This window comes from Sarcophilus harrisii, chromosome 2 (genome assembly GCF_902635505.1).
Source record: "Sarcophilus harrisii chromosome 2, mSarHar1.11, whole genome shotgun sequence".
NCBI classification, from domain to species: domain Eukaryota; kingdom Metazoa; phylum Chordata; class Mammalia; order Dasyuromorphia; family Dasyuridae; genus Sarcophilus; species Sarcophilus harrisii.
In genome coordinates, this window is record NC_045427.1 from 466978665 (window position 1) to 466991501 (window position 12837).

Consider the following 12837-nt stretch of genomic DNA (forward strand, 5'->3'; position numbering starts at 1 on the left):
CCGCCACGCGGGAGACGGTGCTTGCCTAGGAAGCGGTCCTTTCCTCAAGCGGAAGGAGCCGGGGGCGGGAGCAACGTGTGCGAGAACCCCAGGGCGCATCGTACCCCGGCCGGAAGATTAAGCCCGGTGGAGGTGTGAAAAGTGGTTGCATTAATCCGCAAGGATTTATTAAGTGCCCCCGGTGTGCCGGACCCCGAGAGAGGCCCTGGGAACGCGGAGTCAAAGGGTGAAGCAATACCTACGCTTATAAAATCCAAACGGGCGTTTCTGGGGTGGGGAAGAAGCTTAATCAGGTTAAGGAGCCCCTTTGCTCCTCATGCAGAAGTGTTCCAGTGTGAAAGCTGGATTGTTATTTAACCGTTTTCTTCTCTTGCTCCCATTTGTGGTTTTCTCGGCAGAGAGGCTAAAACAGTCTGCCCTTTCCCTCTCCAGCCTATTTTACAGGTGGGGAAACTGAGGCAGATAGGGTTAGTGGCAGAGTCGCACACAGCTGGGAAGTGTCTGAGCCTATTTGAATTCAGCTCTTTCTGACGTCAGGCCCAGCACTGCATCAGTTGTGCCGCCTAGCCCTGTGGGAGTTGGGACCCCAGGTTTATCTCATCTTTTCCAGGTAACCCCTTTCCCTTCCACCAGGATGGCATCAAAGAATGACTGACCCTCTATCCTGAGAAGAACACAAAATTGATGGAGCTGTCAGGAAATTGTAGGTTGTCTAGGACAGGGCTTCTTAAACTTTTTCCACTCGGGACCCTTTTCACCCAAGAAATTTTTAATGATCCCAGGTATATAGGTATATTAAACAGATATACAAATCAAAAAAAAAAATTTATCCTCCGCTGTAGGCTAAATAGCCTCACTTCTTTCTTTTATGACAAAATTTCATGTTCTTTCATCATCTTGGTCATTGTTCTGGGGATATGTTCAAATTTTCCAAATTTTATACAGAATTGGATACATTAATTTAGAGTTTGTCTTCCTTAGCATCTCTAAAAAAACACCCCTTTCTCATAATGCAACCCCTGTAAGTTTCTCTCTTCTCCAATCCATTCTCCACACCATGGCCAAAGTGATATTTCTAAAGTGTGGCTCTGAAATGTCATGCCTGTACATAGTTAGTTGTATGTGATTCTTTTCATTGGGATATGAGTAGATTGTGAACGACTTTTCTTGTCTTTTGTGTTTCTGGTGTTTTTTTATTTTTATTTTTTTTTTGTCATAGGGCCTGTCACATTTAATCATTTGACAAACACTTATTGTCTTGACATCAAGGCAGGAGCTGTCTTAAAATTTTGTATTTCTATTCTAGAACTTATCACAATGCCGGGCAAAGAGCAGGAGCTTAATAAATGCTTGTTTGATTGTTCTAGATACTGTTTATAATAAGGCAACTGAAGATGATGTCAATTGCCTTTCTTTCCTAGTCTTCAGAGATTGGTGGTTTGAGAACTCAGAGGAAATAACAATAGTAGAGTTGTTAGAGATCATCTAGTTCAAACCTGCCATTTTAAGGAGAAAAATAAAGTCAGAGAAGGAAAGTGATTGTTAGTGGTATTTATGGAATAAGGGTATAGACCTGGGCAGGTTTGTGTTGGGGGAGTTGTATAGAAGTGAGGGCAATTTTCAGCTGCCTGGATTGCTAGGAGTTTAGAATTTGCCCTCTGGTTTCTCCCTTCAACCTTGATCCTCCAGCCTGAGAGGTAGGCTCCATGCAGAGGGAGAGGTGATTGAAGACTACAGTTGGTCTACTTGTGACAAGATGCTCTAGGGTAACTTGGGTTGAAGTCTTTTGAGGCAAGGTTATATCTTAGAAGGAAAAGGTGGGAGTCTTAATTTGAATAATTCTTTATAGAATCTGGTTTAAGACACTTCATTAATAAGATTGGGTGGTATCTATTCTGGGTAGACTTCAGAATAGAGTGGAGATAAATGTTAGCCTCACTTTCTTGTGATTCCTCCTGCAGACTGTAAGGACCACATAGCCACAGATTTGAGGTGTAATTGGAATCGCCTGGGGCTTGATTGGAATACTATTGGGGTTTTGGTCATCCCATCTGGATTTCTTAGCAGGTTAGTTTTTCCTCTCTCTTTCCCATAGGAGTTTCTGGTTAAGAAACTAGATGCAGACATGATGAGAGTGAGAGATCTAGTTTGAGATTTAGCATTTTGTTGCATGTGTGCTAAAGAAGCATACTCAGATTGGGCAGAACCAGAAATGCAAATCACTGGGCCTACACAATAGGGGAAAAAAATCAGTCACACCTGGATGTCACTGAAACTGATGTCATGCATAATGTCTTAAAGGAAATGATTCCTTATGACTCTTTCACCCGAATTTCATTTCATTTTTATCTCTGGGGCATGTTCATTCTCCTGTGATTTAAAGGGATAGAAAAATAAGCTAATAAAAAAAGATGAAAATAAAGGATCTAGTAGTCAGAAGAAGGTTAAGGTGGTGTTGATGGCAAGTGGATAAGGAGAGGGTAATAGGGGCAATGTCTTCAATTTTGTGAAAAGTTTTTACAATAAATTTGAGTGACCATGTATATTTTTTTACATCACAAAGGAATAAACTTTAACTGCAGCAGAAGACAATGAAGTTCAACAAAATAATCTTAGATCATAGATTTAGAGCTAAAAGGGATTTTAGATGATAAATGAATCCAACCCTTTGTGGAAACTAAGGTATAGAAACATTAAGTTTCCCAGGAGTCACAGTTTTAAAGTATTTGAGGCAGTCTTTGAACTTAGATCTTTCTGACCCCACCTCAGCACTTTTAACTTCTTGATAGTGTAACCTGGGAATGGAACAAGTCAGATTTTAAAATAGGTTAGATCCATATTTGTTGGAAGGTGTGAGGCTGGATGAGCTCATCCCTGGATGTTTGTTTCAGAAGTGGAATTCTTAGACGGATGTCAGGGAAGCAGAGGGACTTCCCCACTGCCAGAAGGCAGGGTTCATGTCTCAGGGAACCAGCCTGACTGCTTTTAAAGTGGGATTATAGTTGCCTTGTGACTGAGTCTAGAGAGCTCCGATCTCATCCTGAAGGATATGATCTTAAGGGGCTCTCCCATCCTCTCCCATCCTAAGAAATGGAATAATGCTTATCCCCTAGATCTCTTTTCACTGAGAAAAGACATTTCCTATGTCTTCTGGTAGGTTTCTTGTGAATCTCTCTCCTGAGTCTATTTCACAGTATGTCTCTGTATCTTGGTATGCTTGTCACAAGTTTGTACCTTTGTGAATCTGTATGTATCTGTTTGCCTTTGTTTGGGATCCTGGGTAAGAGATAGCTCAGAGTATGGATGAAAATGGCCTAGAATTTTTGGTCTTAATTCCTTTTGTATTAGATGCCAAGGCCTAGGGATGGGCCTGTGAGAGTGTGCTGATTCTTTCCTAGTCTGTTTCCCTGAGTTAAATTAGAATTTGTGATGATACTGTAGAGAAAGGAAAAATATTCAAGTTCTTTGTTCTTTTTTTTTTTTTTTAAATTTCATGTCACTCCTTTATGGCTGTAAATCACTCTAGAATACTTTTCAGTGATTTACCCACCTGTCTACCTAATGTGCTTGCTGCTTACCCTGACATGTTCTATCTGTTATGGATTCTAGGGCATTAGTGCTGGAGGATGAAGTTTCCAGGGGAAGAAGGCAGTACTAATTATAAGAGATGAGAGTGAGAAAACCCACCAAATGTACTTGAATTATATCACTGATGCCCTTTGGTCTTCTAGTTTTATCCTTATTTGTGTCTGTCCATTACTAGGTGTTTATTTTGGACCTTATATCCTCCCTTTTTGAATTAAAACTTCCTCTAAAAAAGGTCTATGATTTTTTTTTAAAGAGAGATCAGAGAGAGATTCTGTGATTCTCATACATTTTTATGCCTCCATGATGAGAGTTATTTCATTTTGTATTTTATTAGCATTTTTGTTTTTATTAAAATATATATTTACTTCTGAATATGTTCAGAATGTGTATATTCTTTCCATAAGCTTCAGTGAAGCATCCCTTGAAACATCAATAGTAACAAAAAACCCAACCACCTCAATCCCATAGTATAACTTCATAGTCTCCCATTTCTGCAAAAGTAGGAGAGAGATGTATTTCTGGCCTCTTCTCTAAGACCTTTCTTTATCATTATAATTACAGAGTGTAGGGATTTTTTCCCATTTATATTATTATAGACATTGTATATATATTTTCTTGGTTCTGTGTAGTGCATTCTGCATTGGTTTATATAAATTTTGGTTCTCTGAATTCTTTATGTTCACATTCCTCTACCGCAATTTATTTAGATTTTCTCTAAATTTCCACCTTTAAAATCTATTTTTTTTTGTTACCCACAAAAAGTGCTATCTTAAGTAGGGTTTTGTCATTGTTGTTGTTGTTGTTGTTTTTTTGGCTGAGGCAGTTGGGGTTAAGTGACTTGCTCCAGGTCACACAACTAAGACCTGCTAAGTGTTTGAAGCCAGATTTGGACTCAAGTCCTTCTGACTTAAGGCCTGGTACTCTATTCACTGCACCAACTAGTTGCCCCTAAGTATTTTTGATACGTATATTCCATTATAATTTTAAAAGAAGTTCAAACCTAAATGGTTTTTTCTAAAGGAAGATCCTATACTTCAGGGAGGGAGATGACAGCTGGAGAGTAGAGAGGAACTTGTAAATAATGGTTTGTAGTTGATCCAGTTTAAATTCTCTGTGTTGAGACAAAGCCTCATATTTACTCTTATGTTTCTGTTCCCTTTCTAGTCTGGGTTCCATCTCATCTCCATTGTCCTGCTCCCCACTCCTACATATAGGTAGGTGTGTGTGTGTGTGTGTGTGTGTGTGTGTGTTTGTACTTGTGTGTGTATGTGTGTGTGCTTTAGGGAAGGATGTGCCTCTTACTTCAACCTCCTCTGCTTATTGCCTTCCTCATTTTACCTGTCCTGTGCATGGCAGTGAGGATCCAGACTTTGGAATTGGGTCTGAAAATGGCTGTACCCAAGGACTCTCACCACGTTCACTCTCAATCTTTTTTTTTTTTTTTTGGTGGGTGGGAGGCAATTGGGATTACGTGACTTGCCTAGGATCCTCCTGGGATCAGTGGAGGCACGAAGATGGTAGTGGTGGGCACCTGGAGGGTTTTAGAATGAAGAAGGCATAAACATAGAAAATTGCGTAGAATTATTCTGGGAGGATTTTATGCAAGAGATTTCTGGTTTTTCTGATCATAGAATAGGGACAGCTGGACCTTGCCCCTTTTATGCATCAGGGGAGCCAAGGCTGCTTCCCAAAAGAACATGTCTCATAGTACGTCTCCTTCAGGAATATCTCTTTGATGTTGTCCCATTACAGCTCAGTTAAGGGCTAAATGGCATCTCAAGAGAATGGGCAGCAGAGACCTCAGAGAAAAAAGTATCCTGAGGGAAGGCAGGGCAGATGGTGAAACAAGGTCAGAGCCAGCATGCCCTGTTTCAAGAGGGTCGGTGCCTATAGCAGCTGGACTAGTGGAGAATTAAAAGAAATCTCAGCTACTCACTGTCTGTGTGACCAGGGGCATCTTATTTATCTGTCTGGGCTAAGGTTTACTCATCTGCAAAATGAGGGGATTGGACTTAGTGGTCAGGTTCCTTCCAACTTTAAATCCTATGATATTCTCCTAATTTATTTAGAAAAAAAGAGAATTCCAATCTTTGACTTTCTGTTTATCTCTGGAAAATTTGGTTTAATCTTCCAGGATTGAGAAATTTTTTTGAGGGGGTTTCTACTTTTGGTTTTGCTTGGCCTTGTATGTACAAGTACCCAGAGTGTTCCGAGCCAACTGCCCCTCCTCACAGGGCAGAAAGCCAAAATCAACATTACTGTTTCTCCTAATTGCTCCAAAGAAAGAAGCAAGACATTTTTCCCTACCCTGATTTGAATTGGGGATTCATTTGTTCATGTGTTGTACAAACATCAAGCATGAGCCTCTGTGCTGATTCAGTGAAGGCTGCAAAGGTGAACAAAATATATCCCCCTACCTTCACAAAACTTCTGATCTGTTTTTTGTTTCATCTCTGGCCTGAGAATATTTTCACTGTTATAGTTGGCAACGCATCAATTCTTTGTTTGAATTCTTGAGTATGAGTAATAAACCTCTTATACCATTTTATGAAATTTCCTTTGCTAACTTGAGAATAAGACTTTAATTTTTTCTCTAAGATAGCACTCCCCTTACTCCCCCTCTTCATTCCAAGACCTAATAAGGAGAATGAAATAGACACTAGGTCTGAGATACTTTGTGATTTTGTTAGGTACAAGCCTTGAAGCTGACTTTTCCCTCCATCTGGATTCTGTGATTTCCTGGGGACTTGTGGTATGAAATTTGCCCTCAGTCCTATAGTTAATATGTGTTGGAAACAGAATTTTAATATCCAGGCCTTCTTCATGCTCAAACTGGCCCTCAATGGCAGAACATAAAGAGATAGTGTGGAGGAGGGAGGGAAGGAGGGAAAGAGGAAGAGAGAGAAGAAGGGAGGAGGGGAGAGACAGAGACGGAAAGAGACAGATCACAAGAAAGAAAGAGAGAGAGAGACAAGAAGAGGCAGAGAGAGACAGAAAGAGAAAGAAAATATTATGTCAGAGAAGGGTGGAGAATAAAGAAGGGAAGAGATGAAACTATGTAAACAGGACCTGCATCTTGTACTGGTGCTCATCATCAGGTACCCACAAGATTGAAATTGATGGGTTTTACTTTGGTGTGTAAATGTAAGATTCTCAAGGGCAGAGATAATTTTTATTTTTAACTTTCTGTGCCCAACAATTAGAATAATGACATAGCACATATTAAGCACATAGCTTAACAAATGAGAATCTCCAGGATTTAGGTCTCTCCAAAAAGAAAAGGCAGTTTATACCTTTTCAGGAGAAGATGGAAAATCACTGGCTAGAGACTCTGGAAACATTACCCAGTAGCCTGGCCCTCTAAGGTTATACCCAATCAGTTGGGAGGAAATCACTTCCTCCCATCCAGTATAAGATTGACCAGAGATATTGATTGGAGGGAAAAATTATCAGTATGATAGTAAAATATTTACTAATAAGGCTCAGGAAACCAGGATTAGATCATTTATTCGGAGTCTTGATTCTTCCTCTAACTGGATGTGTGGCTTTTGATTTAATTATTTCCCCTTTCTGAATCTGTAGCCTCATCCATGAAATGAGCACAGTGAACCAGGAGGAATCTCAATTCTAATATTCTGTGATTTTATAATCCTCTAGTTTTTCATGAAGGAATATTTTGTCTCCAGAACTCTAGGTTTGTTTGACTGTTGTCAGCCTAACTTTTTCAGAGAAGCTCAGTATTTATTTCTGTTTCCTTCCTAGGATGAGAAATGTGCGCACAAGAATTTTTCCAGGCTCAGCGGAGCCAGTTGGTGGGGAGGCTGGCCTTAAGGTCTTTGGAGAACTTTGAAAGTATCTTGGACTATCTGCTGTCTTGGGAAGTGCTTACTTGGGAGGATTATGAAAGCGTAAGCCTCCCTGGGCAGCCCCTGTCCACTTTGGCTCGACGCCTCTTGGATATCATTTGGAATAAGGGTGGGCAAAGCTGTGAGTTGCTCTTTGCTGCGGTGCGGAAGGCAGAGGAGGCAGAGGAGCAAACAGAACCACCGAGGCTGTGGAGTCAGAATGTGGCCTCTCCAGCCCAGGACCTGCAGAGACATAGGCCAGTGATTGTCAGGAAAATCTGTGGCCATGTGGAAGGCATTTTAGACCTCTTACTTGAACGTGGTTTCATCACCAAGTATGAATGTGATGAAATCAGATTGCCAATATTTACGTCATCTCAGCGGGTAAGAACTTGGATGAGAAAAAAGTCATGAGATGAATGTTTAGTTATCAAGAACAGTATCTGGAATCACCCTGGCAAATCAATGAGGGTCACAGGACTTGAATGAAATTATCTATTAAAATATTAATATAATATAAAAGGAGTATTGCAGGTCCATAGGACCATAGGTTTAGAGCTGGGTGGGACATTAGAAGCTATTAGTCTCAACCCCTCGTTTTACAGATGTAGTTATTATTATAACTACGTGACATCAGGCAATAACATAGGAGCACAACTTACAACATCATTGTTATATATTTATATACATTTGTTGGTACATTGTACAACTTTTCCCCAAAACACTTTTTTTTTTTTAGTATGGTATAGCTAGGTGGCACAGTGAGCGCATAGAGTGCCAAGGTAGGAGTCGAGAAAACTCATCTTCCTGAATTCAAATCTGGTCTCAGATACTTCTAGCTGTGTGACCCTGGTCAAGTCACTTAACCAGTTTGCCTCAGTTTCCTCATCTGTAAAATGAGCTGGAGGAGGAAATAGCAAATTACTGCGATACCCAAAAAGGGTCACAAAGAGTCTCACATAACTGAAGACAACTGAATAAGAACAACATAATAAAGAGAGCACTGTCTCTAAGCTCAGAGGATTTGGGTTCAAATCTCACCACTGGTGATCACTACCTGTGTTATGTTGGTCAAGTCATTCAAAATCCCTTGGTCTCTATTTCCATTTACCGAATGACCACTTTAGTTCTTCCCAGACCTTAACCTTGGATCTTAAAAAATGGATATCTTTTTAATGACCTTGTAATTGTACTGGCTATATTTGTAAAAGCCGGCATTATCTCCATTTATAGATAGAGAAATTAGACTCAGGTCGGTGTGTTTATGGTAAAGTTGTTATGAAAAGCCGGGCTTTTTCACCTCACTTTTTCACTAGTGGGCTCAGGCCACTTGTTTACAAGCACAACCTTCATCCCCCCTGAGCTCCTGGGCAAGAGTGGCACCTGGATAAGTGAGGAAACCAACCCTGGATTTGAATCAGAAGAACCTGGGTATGAATTTTGGCCACTTTGTGACTTGAACCAAATTCTATTCCCTCTCTGTGCCTTAGTTTTCTCATTTGAAGAGGTTGAAGTAGATAGCTTTGAAAGTTCATTCTAGCTGTTTATCCTACTATTGTTTTTTCATTTAGATTTTGTGCCTCTAGGACCAAGCACAGAATCTTGAAGAAAACAAGTGATTTAAAAAGATCCATGTCTGCATTGGATTGGACTAATTGAATTGACCTTTTTGCTAACTGATAAATATTTGAGTGGAAAGATAGGCATTGAATATCCTGTGATTTCATTAGTATAGGAAAAATATCAGGTGAGGAAATTTCCTCTACTGATGCAGATTGGTACTTTCTTTCCATCTTAGAACAATAGAAGGGTACCTGGAACAATGAGAAGTTAAGTGACTTGCCCAGTATGTGTCTGAGGTAGGACTTGAACCCTGTGGGTCTTTATGGTGTGGAATCTGACTCTCTATCAACTACACAGCTAGAGCTATGTGTATTTTTGCCCAGTAAATGTCATGTATTCCATACTAAGTCCAGTCTGTGAGTATTTGATGTCCCTCCACACTATGGGGATGCAAGATGCCTCGGTCCTTGCCTGGAAGATGCTCTAGCAACCTGATGAAGCAGCGAGACCAGGCCGCAGGAGCATGTAAACAAAGACATGGGTTTGTATAACCCAGAGTCTAAGAGTTGTGGGAATTAAGAGATCAGTGTAAGCTTGGGTTGTTTCAGAAAATATTACAGAGGAGGCTGGGCCTTGAGTGGAGCCTTGAAAGCTGGGAGGAGTTTGGATAGAGAGAAGATGAGAAGAAATTTCTGCAGAAGAAAGAGCATTGGGTGGAATGGAAGGGAGCAGCCGTGCAGAAGGACCATGCCTGATACAGGGGACTTTGGCCAAATTAATACACCTCTCTGGGCCTCAGTTTCCTAATCTATACAGTGTATAGAAGATTTAGGAATGAATGATCTCTGCTGTCCTTTCTAATTCCAGATCATATGATTTGATGAGAGGTAGGATAGGGCAGCTAGGTGGTATGGTGGATAGAGCATTGGGCCTAGAGTCAGGAGAACCTGAGTTCAAATCCAGCCTCAGACACTTACCAGCTGTATGACTCTGGGCAAGTCACTTAACTGCCTCAGTTTCCTCATCTGTCAAATGAACAGGAGAAGACAGTGGCAAATTATTGGAGTACCTTTGCCAAGGAAACCATAAACAGGGGTTCCAAAGGGTCAGACATGACCAGAAACAACTTAACAACAAGGAGAAGGTCAGATGCTGGGAGTGTGAAATCCCAGGATTTAGGACTGAAAAGGAAAGTAGATATGATCTCTTCCAAATCCTGATGAGGATGGTAAAATCCAGAGAGAACATCTCAGTGATTTGCCTGACAGTAACATGGGTAGCAGAGTCAGGATTCTTAAAGGGACTTAAGTGAAAAACATATGGCTTAGTTTTTTCAAAAGCAAATGTTCCTATTTTGCAGATATCCTTCTCTAGTTTCTTCTCTGAATTAATGTCTGTGCAATGTTTTTGGAATGTATTGAGGTGATAGCAGAGAAAGCTGTTGGAAATGCAGACGGAAAAATTACAAATCTGTCAAAATGGAATCTTTCATTTTCTTAAAACCAGCCATATCTCTTGATTGACATACCATGTGGCAAGGAGCACTGACCATCAAGGGAGTGTGCAGGATGTGTATGACAGAAAGAGAAACTACTGTGAGGAAATGCAAGTTCCCTTAAGGCTTTTTTCACTGAGAAACTAATTGAGTAACTGGATATAAACAGGCTATTAAGAAACAAGAGCTTTGTAATACCAGCCTGATTCACCAAGCTCTTAACATGGTTGGAAGTGGGCTATCAGTCTTAACTCAGATGCTCTTGGCATTAGTCATAATTTTATTTTTTCACAGCTCTTAGCCTTTTCCTGATATTTTATTGTGGAAGAGAAGGGTAGTGAAATCATAGTAATTAGTCAATTACTTTCCCTTGAGTCATTTTTTATAAACTTGTATGGCTATATAATGGACGTTTTGTGATTCTCAAAGGCAAGAAGGCTCCTTGATTTTGCAAAAATAAAAGAAAATGGAGTGGCCCAGTTTCTCCTCCAACATGTCCACCAGTTGCCTGTCCTGCCAGCTCCATTCCCTGATGGTATGTATATCTTTCTTACCTTCCCAGAAGGGTAAGGATCTTTTCCCCAGAACTGGCTGTTCTTGAGAGAAGGAACTCCTGGTGACTTAAAAACAAAAAACAGTTAACGTGAGCCTCACCTCTCCAGCAATATCACTGAGAATGCTTGAAAACATTGATTATATACTTACTTGTGTATGAGGTACTACACAGCTCTGCTCCCTGACTCCTGGGAGTTTAATAATAACTACCATTTATGTCACACTTTAAAGTTTATAAAGCATTTTATGTGTGTTATTTTCAAAACAACTTTGGGAGGTATTATTACTATTTCCATTTTTATAGGTGAGGAGAAAATGGAATTAAGGGATATATTAGGCTCAGAGTCACATAGCTTCAATTCAGGTGTTCCTGACTCTGGGAATATCCATCTGCTGTGCCACCTGGCTGCCTCTAGCTTATGGGCTTAGAGTGACTGATGCTATAGTTATAGAAATCCATAGAAAGGCTAGTGAAGCAATACACTAGTGGGCAGGAAAGCATAGAGCGTGGAGATCCGCAGGGGTAACTAGGGGGTGTGGGAGATGGAATGCTGGGTCTGGAGTCAGGAAGACCTGAACTCAATCCAGCCCCAGACATTCACTAGCTGTATGATCCTGGGAAAGTCACTTAAGCTCTTTTTGCCTGTTTCTTCAAGATAGTATTATGATGTTAGCCATCATCATCATCATCATGATTATTACTCAATCCAGAGCCCTATATACATGTTTCTAATGTATTCCAATGGAGATACAGAGGACTTGGGTTCAAATTTTGTCCCTATCACCTGTTTGGTTTCCTCATCTGTAAAATGTGAAGGTTATACTAAGTAGCTCTGAGCTCCCTTTTGATCTCAGATCATGATCCAATGATTGCTAAAAGCAAAGTTTACTTTCTTTGAAAATTTTGTGATGCATTTTGGCATATTCAAAGGCTGCTATAATAACAACTTGTCTTGGGAACAAGTACAAACACCCACAAAGTCCATCACTTTGGCTCAAGATGCTGTGCTAATTGCCTGTAGAGCATGAGCAATCCTTTAAGTAAGCTATTAGGTTGAGAAGAGTGACAATTTGACAGTCTACTAATTTAATGGTTGATTAGTTGCTAAAGAAATCTGAAATCTTTCGTTGAGTGCACACAGCACTTTGTTTCACATATAATGCATATGTCATATGACATTGTATGGCATGATTATTTGTGTTGTGTCTATCTCCTACTAGAGTGAAAGTTCCATAAGGGTAGGTAAGGGCTTACCTGAATTCTGGATCTTTTTCAGCATCTAAGATATTTTTGTTGTTCAGTCATGTCCAACTTTTCATGATCCCATTTGGGATTTTCTTGGTTTGTCATTTGCTTCTACAGCTTATTTTACAGATGAGGAAACTGAGGTAAACAGGATTAAGTGACTTGAGCAGAGTCACACAGCTATTAATTGTCTGAGGCCAGATTTGAACACAGGAAGATAAATCTTCCTAACTCGTGGCCCAGCACTTCTATGTACTGTTCCACGTAGCAGCTCCAAGTGTTCTCTATACAGTAAGCAATCAATGTGGAACAAATGAGTATGTGAATGGTTACGTCAGTGTGAGCTAAATCTTTTCAATATCTTGCCCTCCCCACCAGAATTTTGAGCAATTCATATTTCTAGAAAGGGGAAGTGTGTTAAGACATTCCAGGTTATTTATTTAAACTTATGAGCTAATAAATCTTGCCTAGTTCAACCCATAACATTGCGTATCTAATAGTGTTTCATGATAAAATGACCTGAAAATGTAGAAATCCAAGCCACC

At 40.2% G+C, this 12837-nt stretch overlaps 1 protein-coding gene across 5 annotated transcripts in view; it reads left to right on the forward strand.

Moving 5' to 3' along the window:
• Positions 1 to 12837, forward strand: part of NOD2 (nucleotide binding oligomerization domain containing 2) — a 42281-nt gene that overhangs the window by 268 nt on the left and 29176 nt on the right. For 2 of the 5 annotated variants that reach the window (XM_031954479.1, XM_031954475.1), the window contains exons 2-5: positions 1962 to 2067; positions 4753 to 4802; positions 7351 to 7817; positions 10921 to 11026. In XM_031954479.1, coding sequence (XP_031810339.1) covers positions 7359 to 7817; positions 10921 to 11026 — 565 coding nt within the window. In that variant the 5' untranslated portion in view covers positions 1962 to 2067; positions 4753 to 4802; positions 7351 to 7358. Of the gene's footprint in view, positions 1 to 1961; positions 2068 to 4551; positions 4803 to 7350; positions 7818 to 10920; positions 11027 to 12837 lie in introns of those variants that run through there. The other 3 variants (XM_031954477.1, XM_031954478.1, XM_031954476.1) reach the window with 3 other exon arrangements.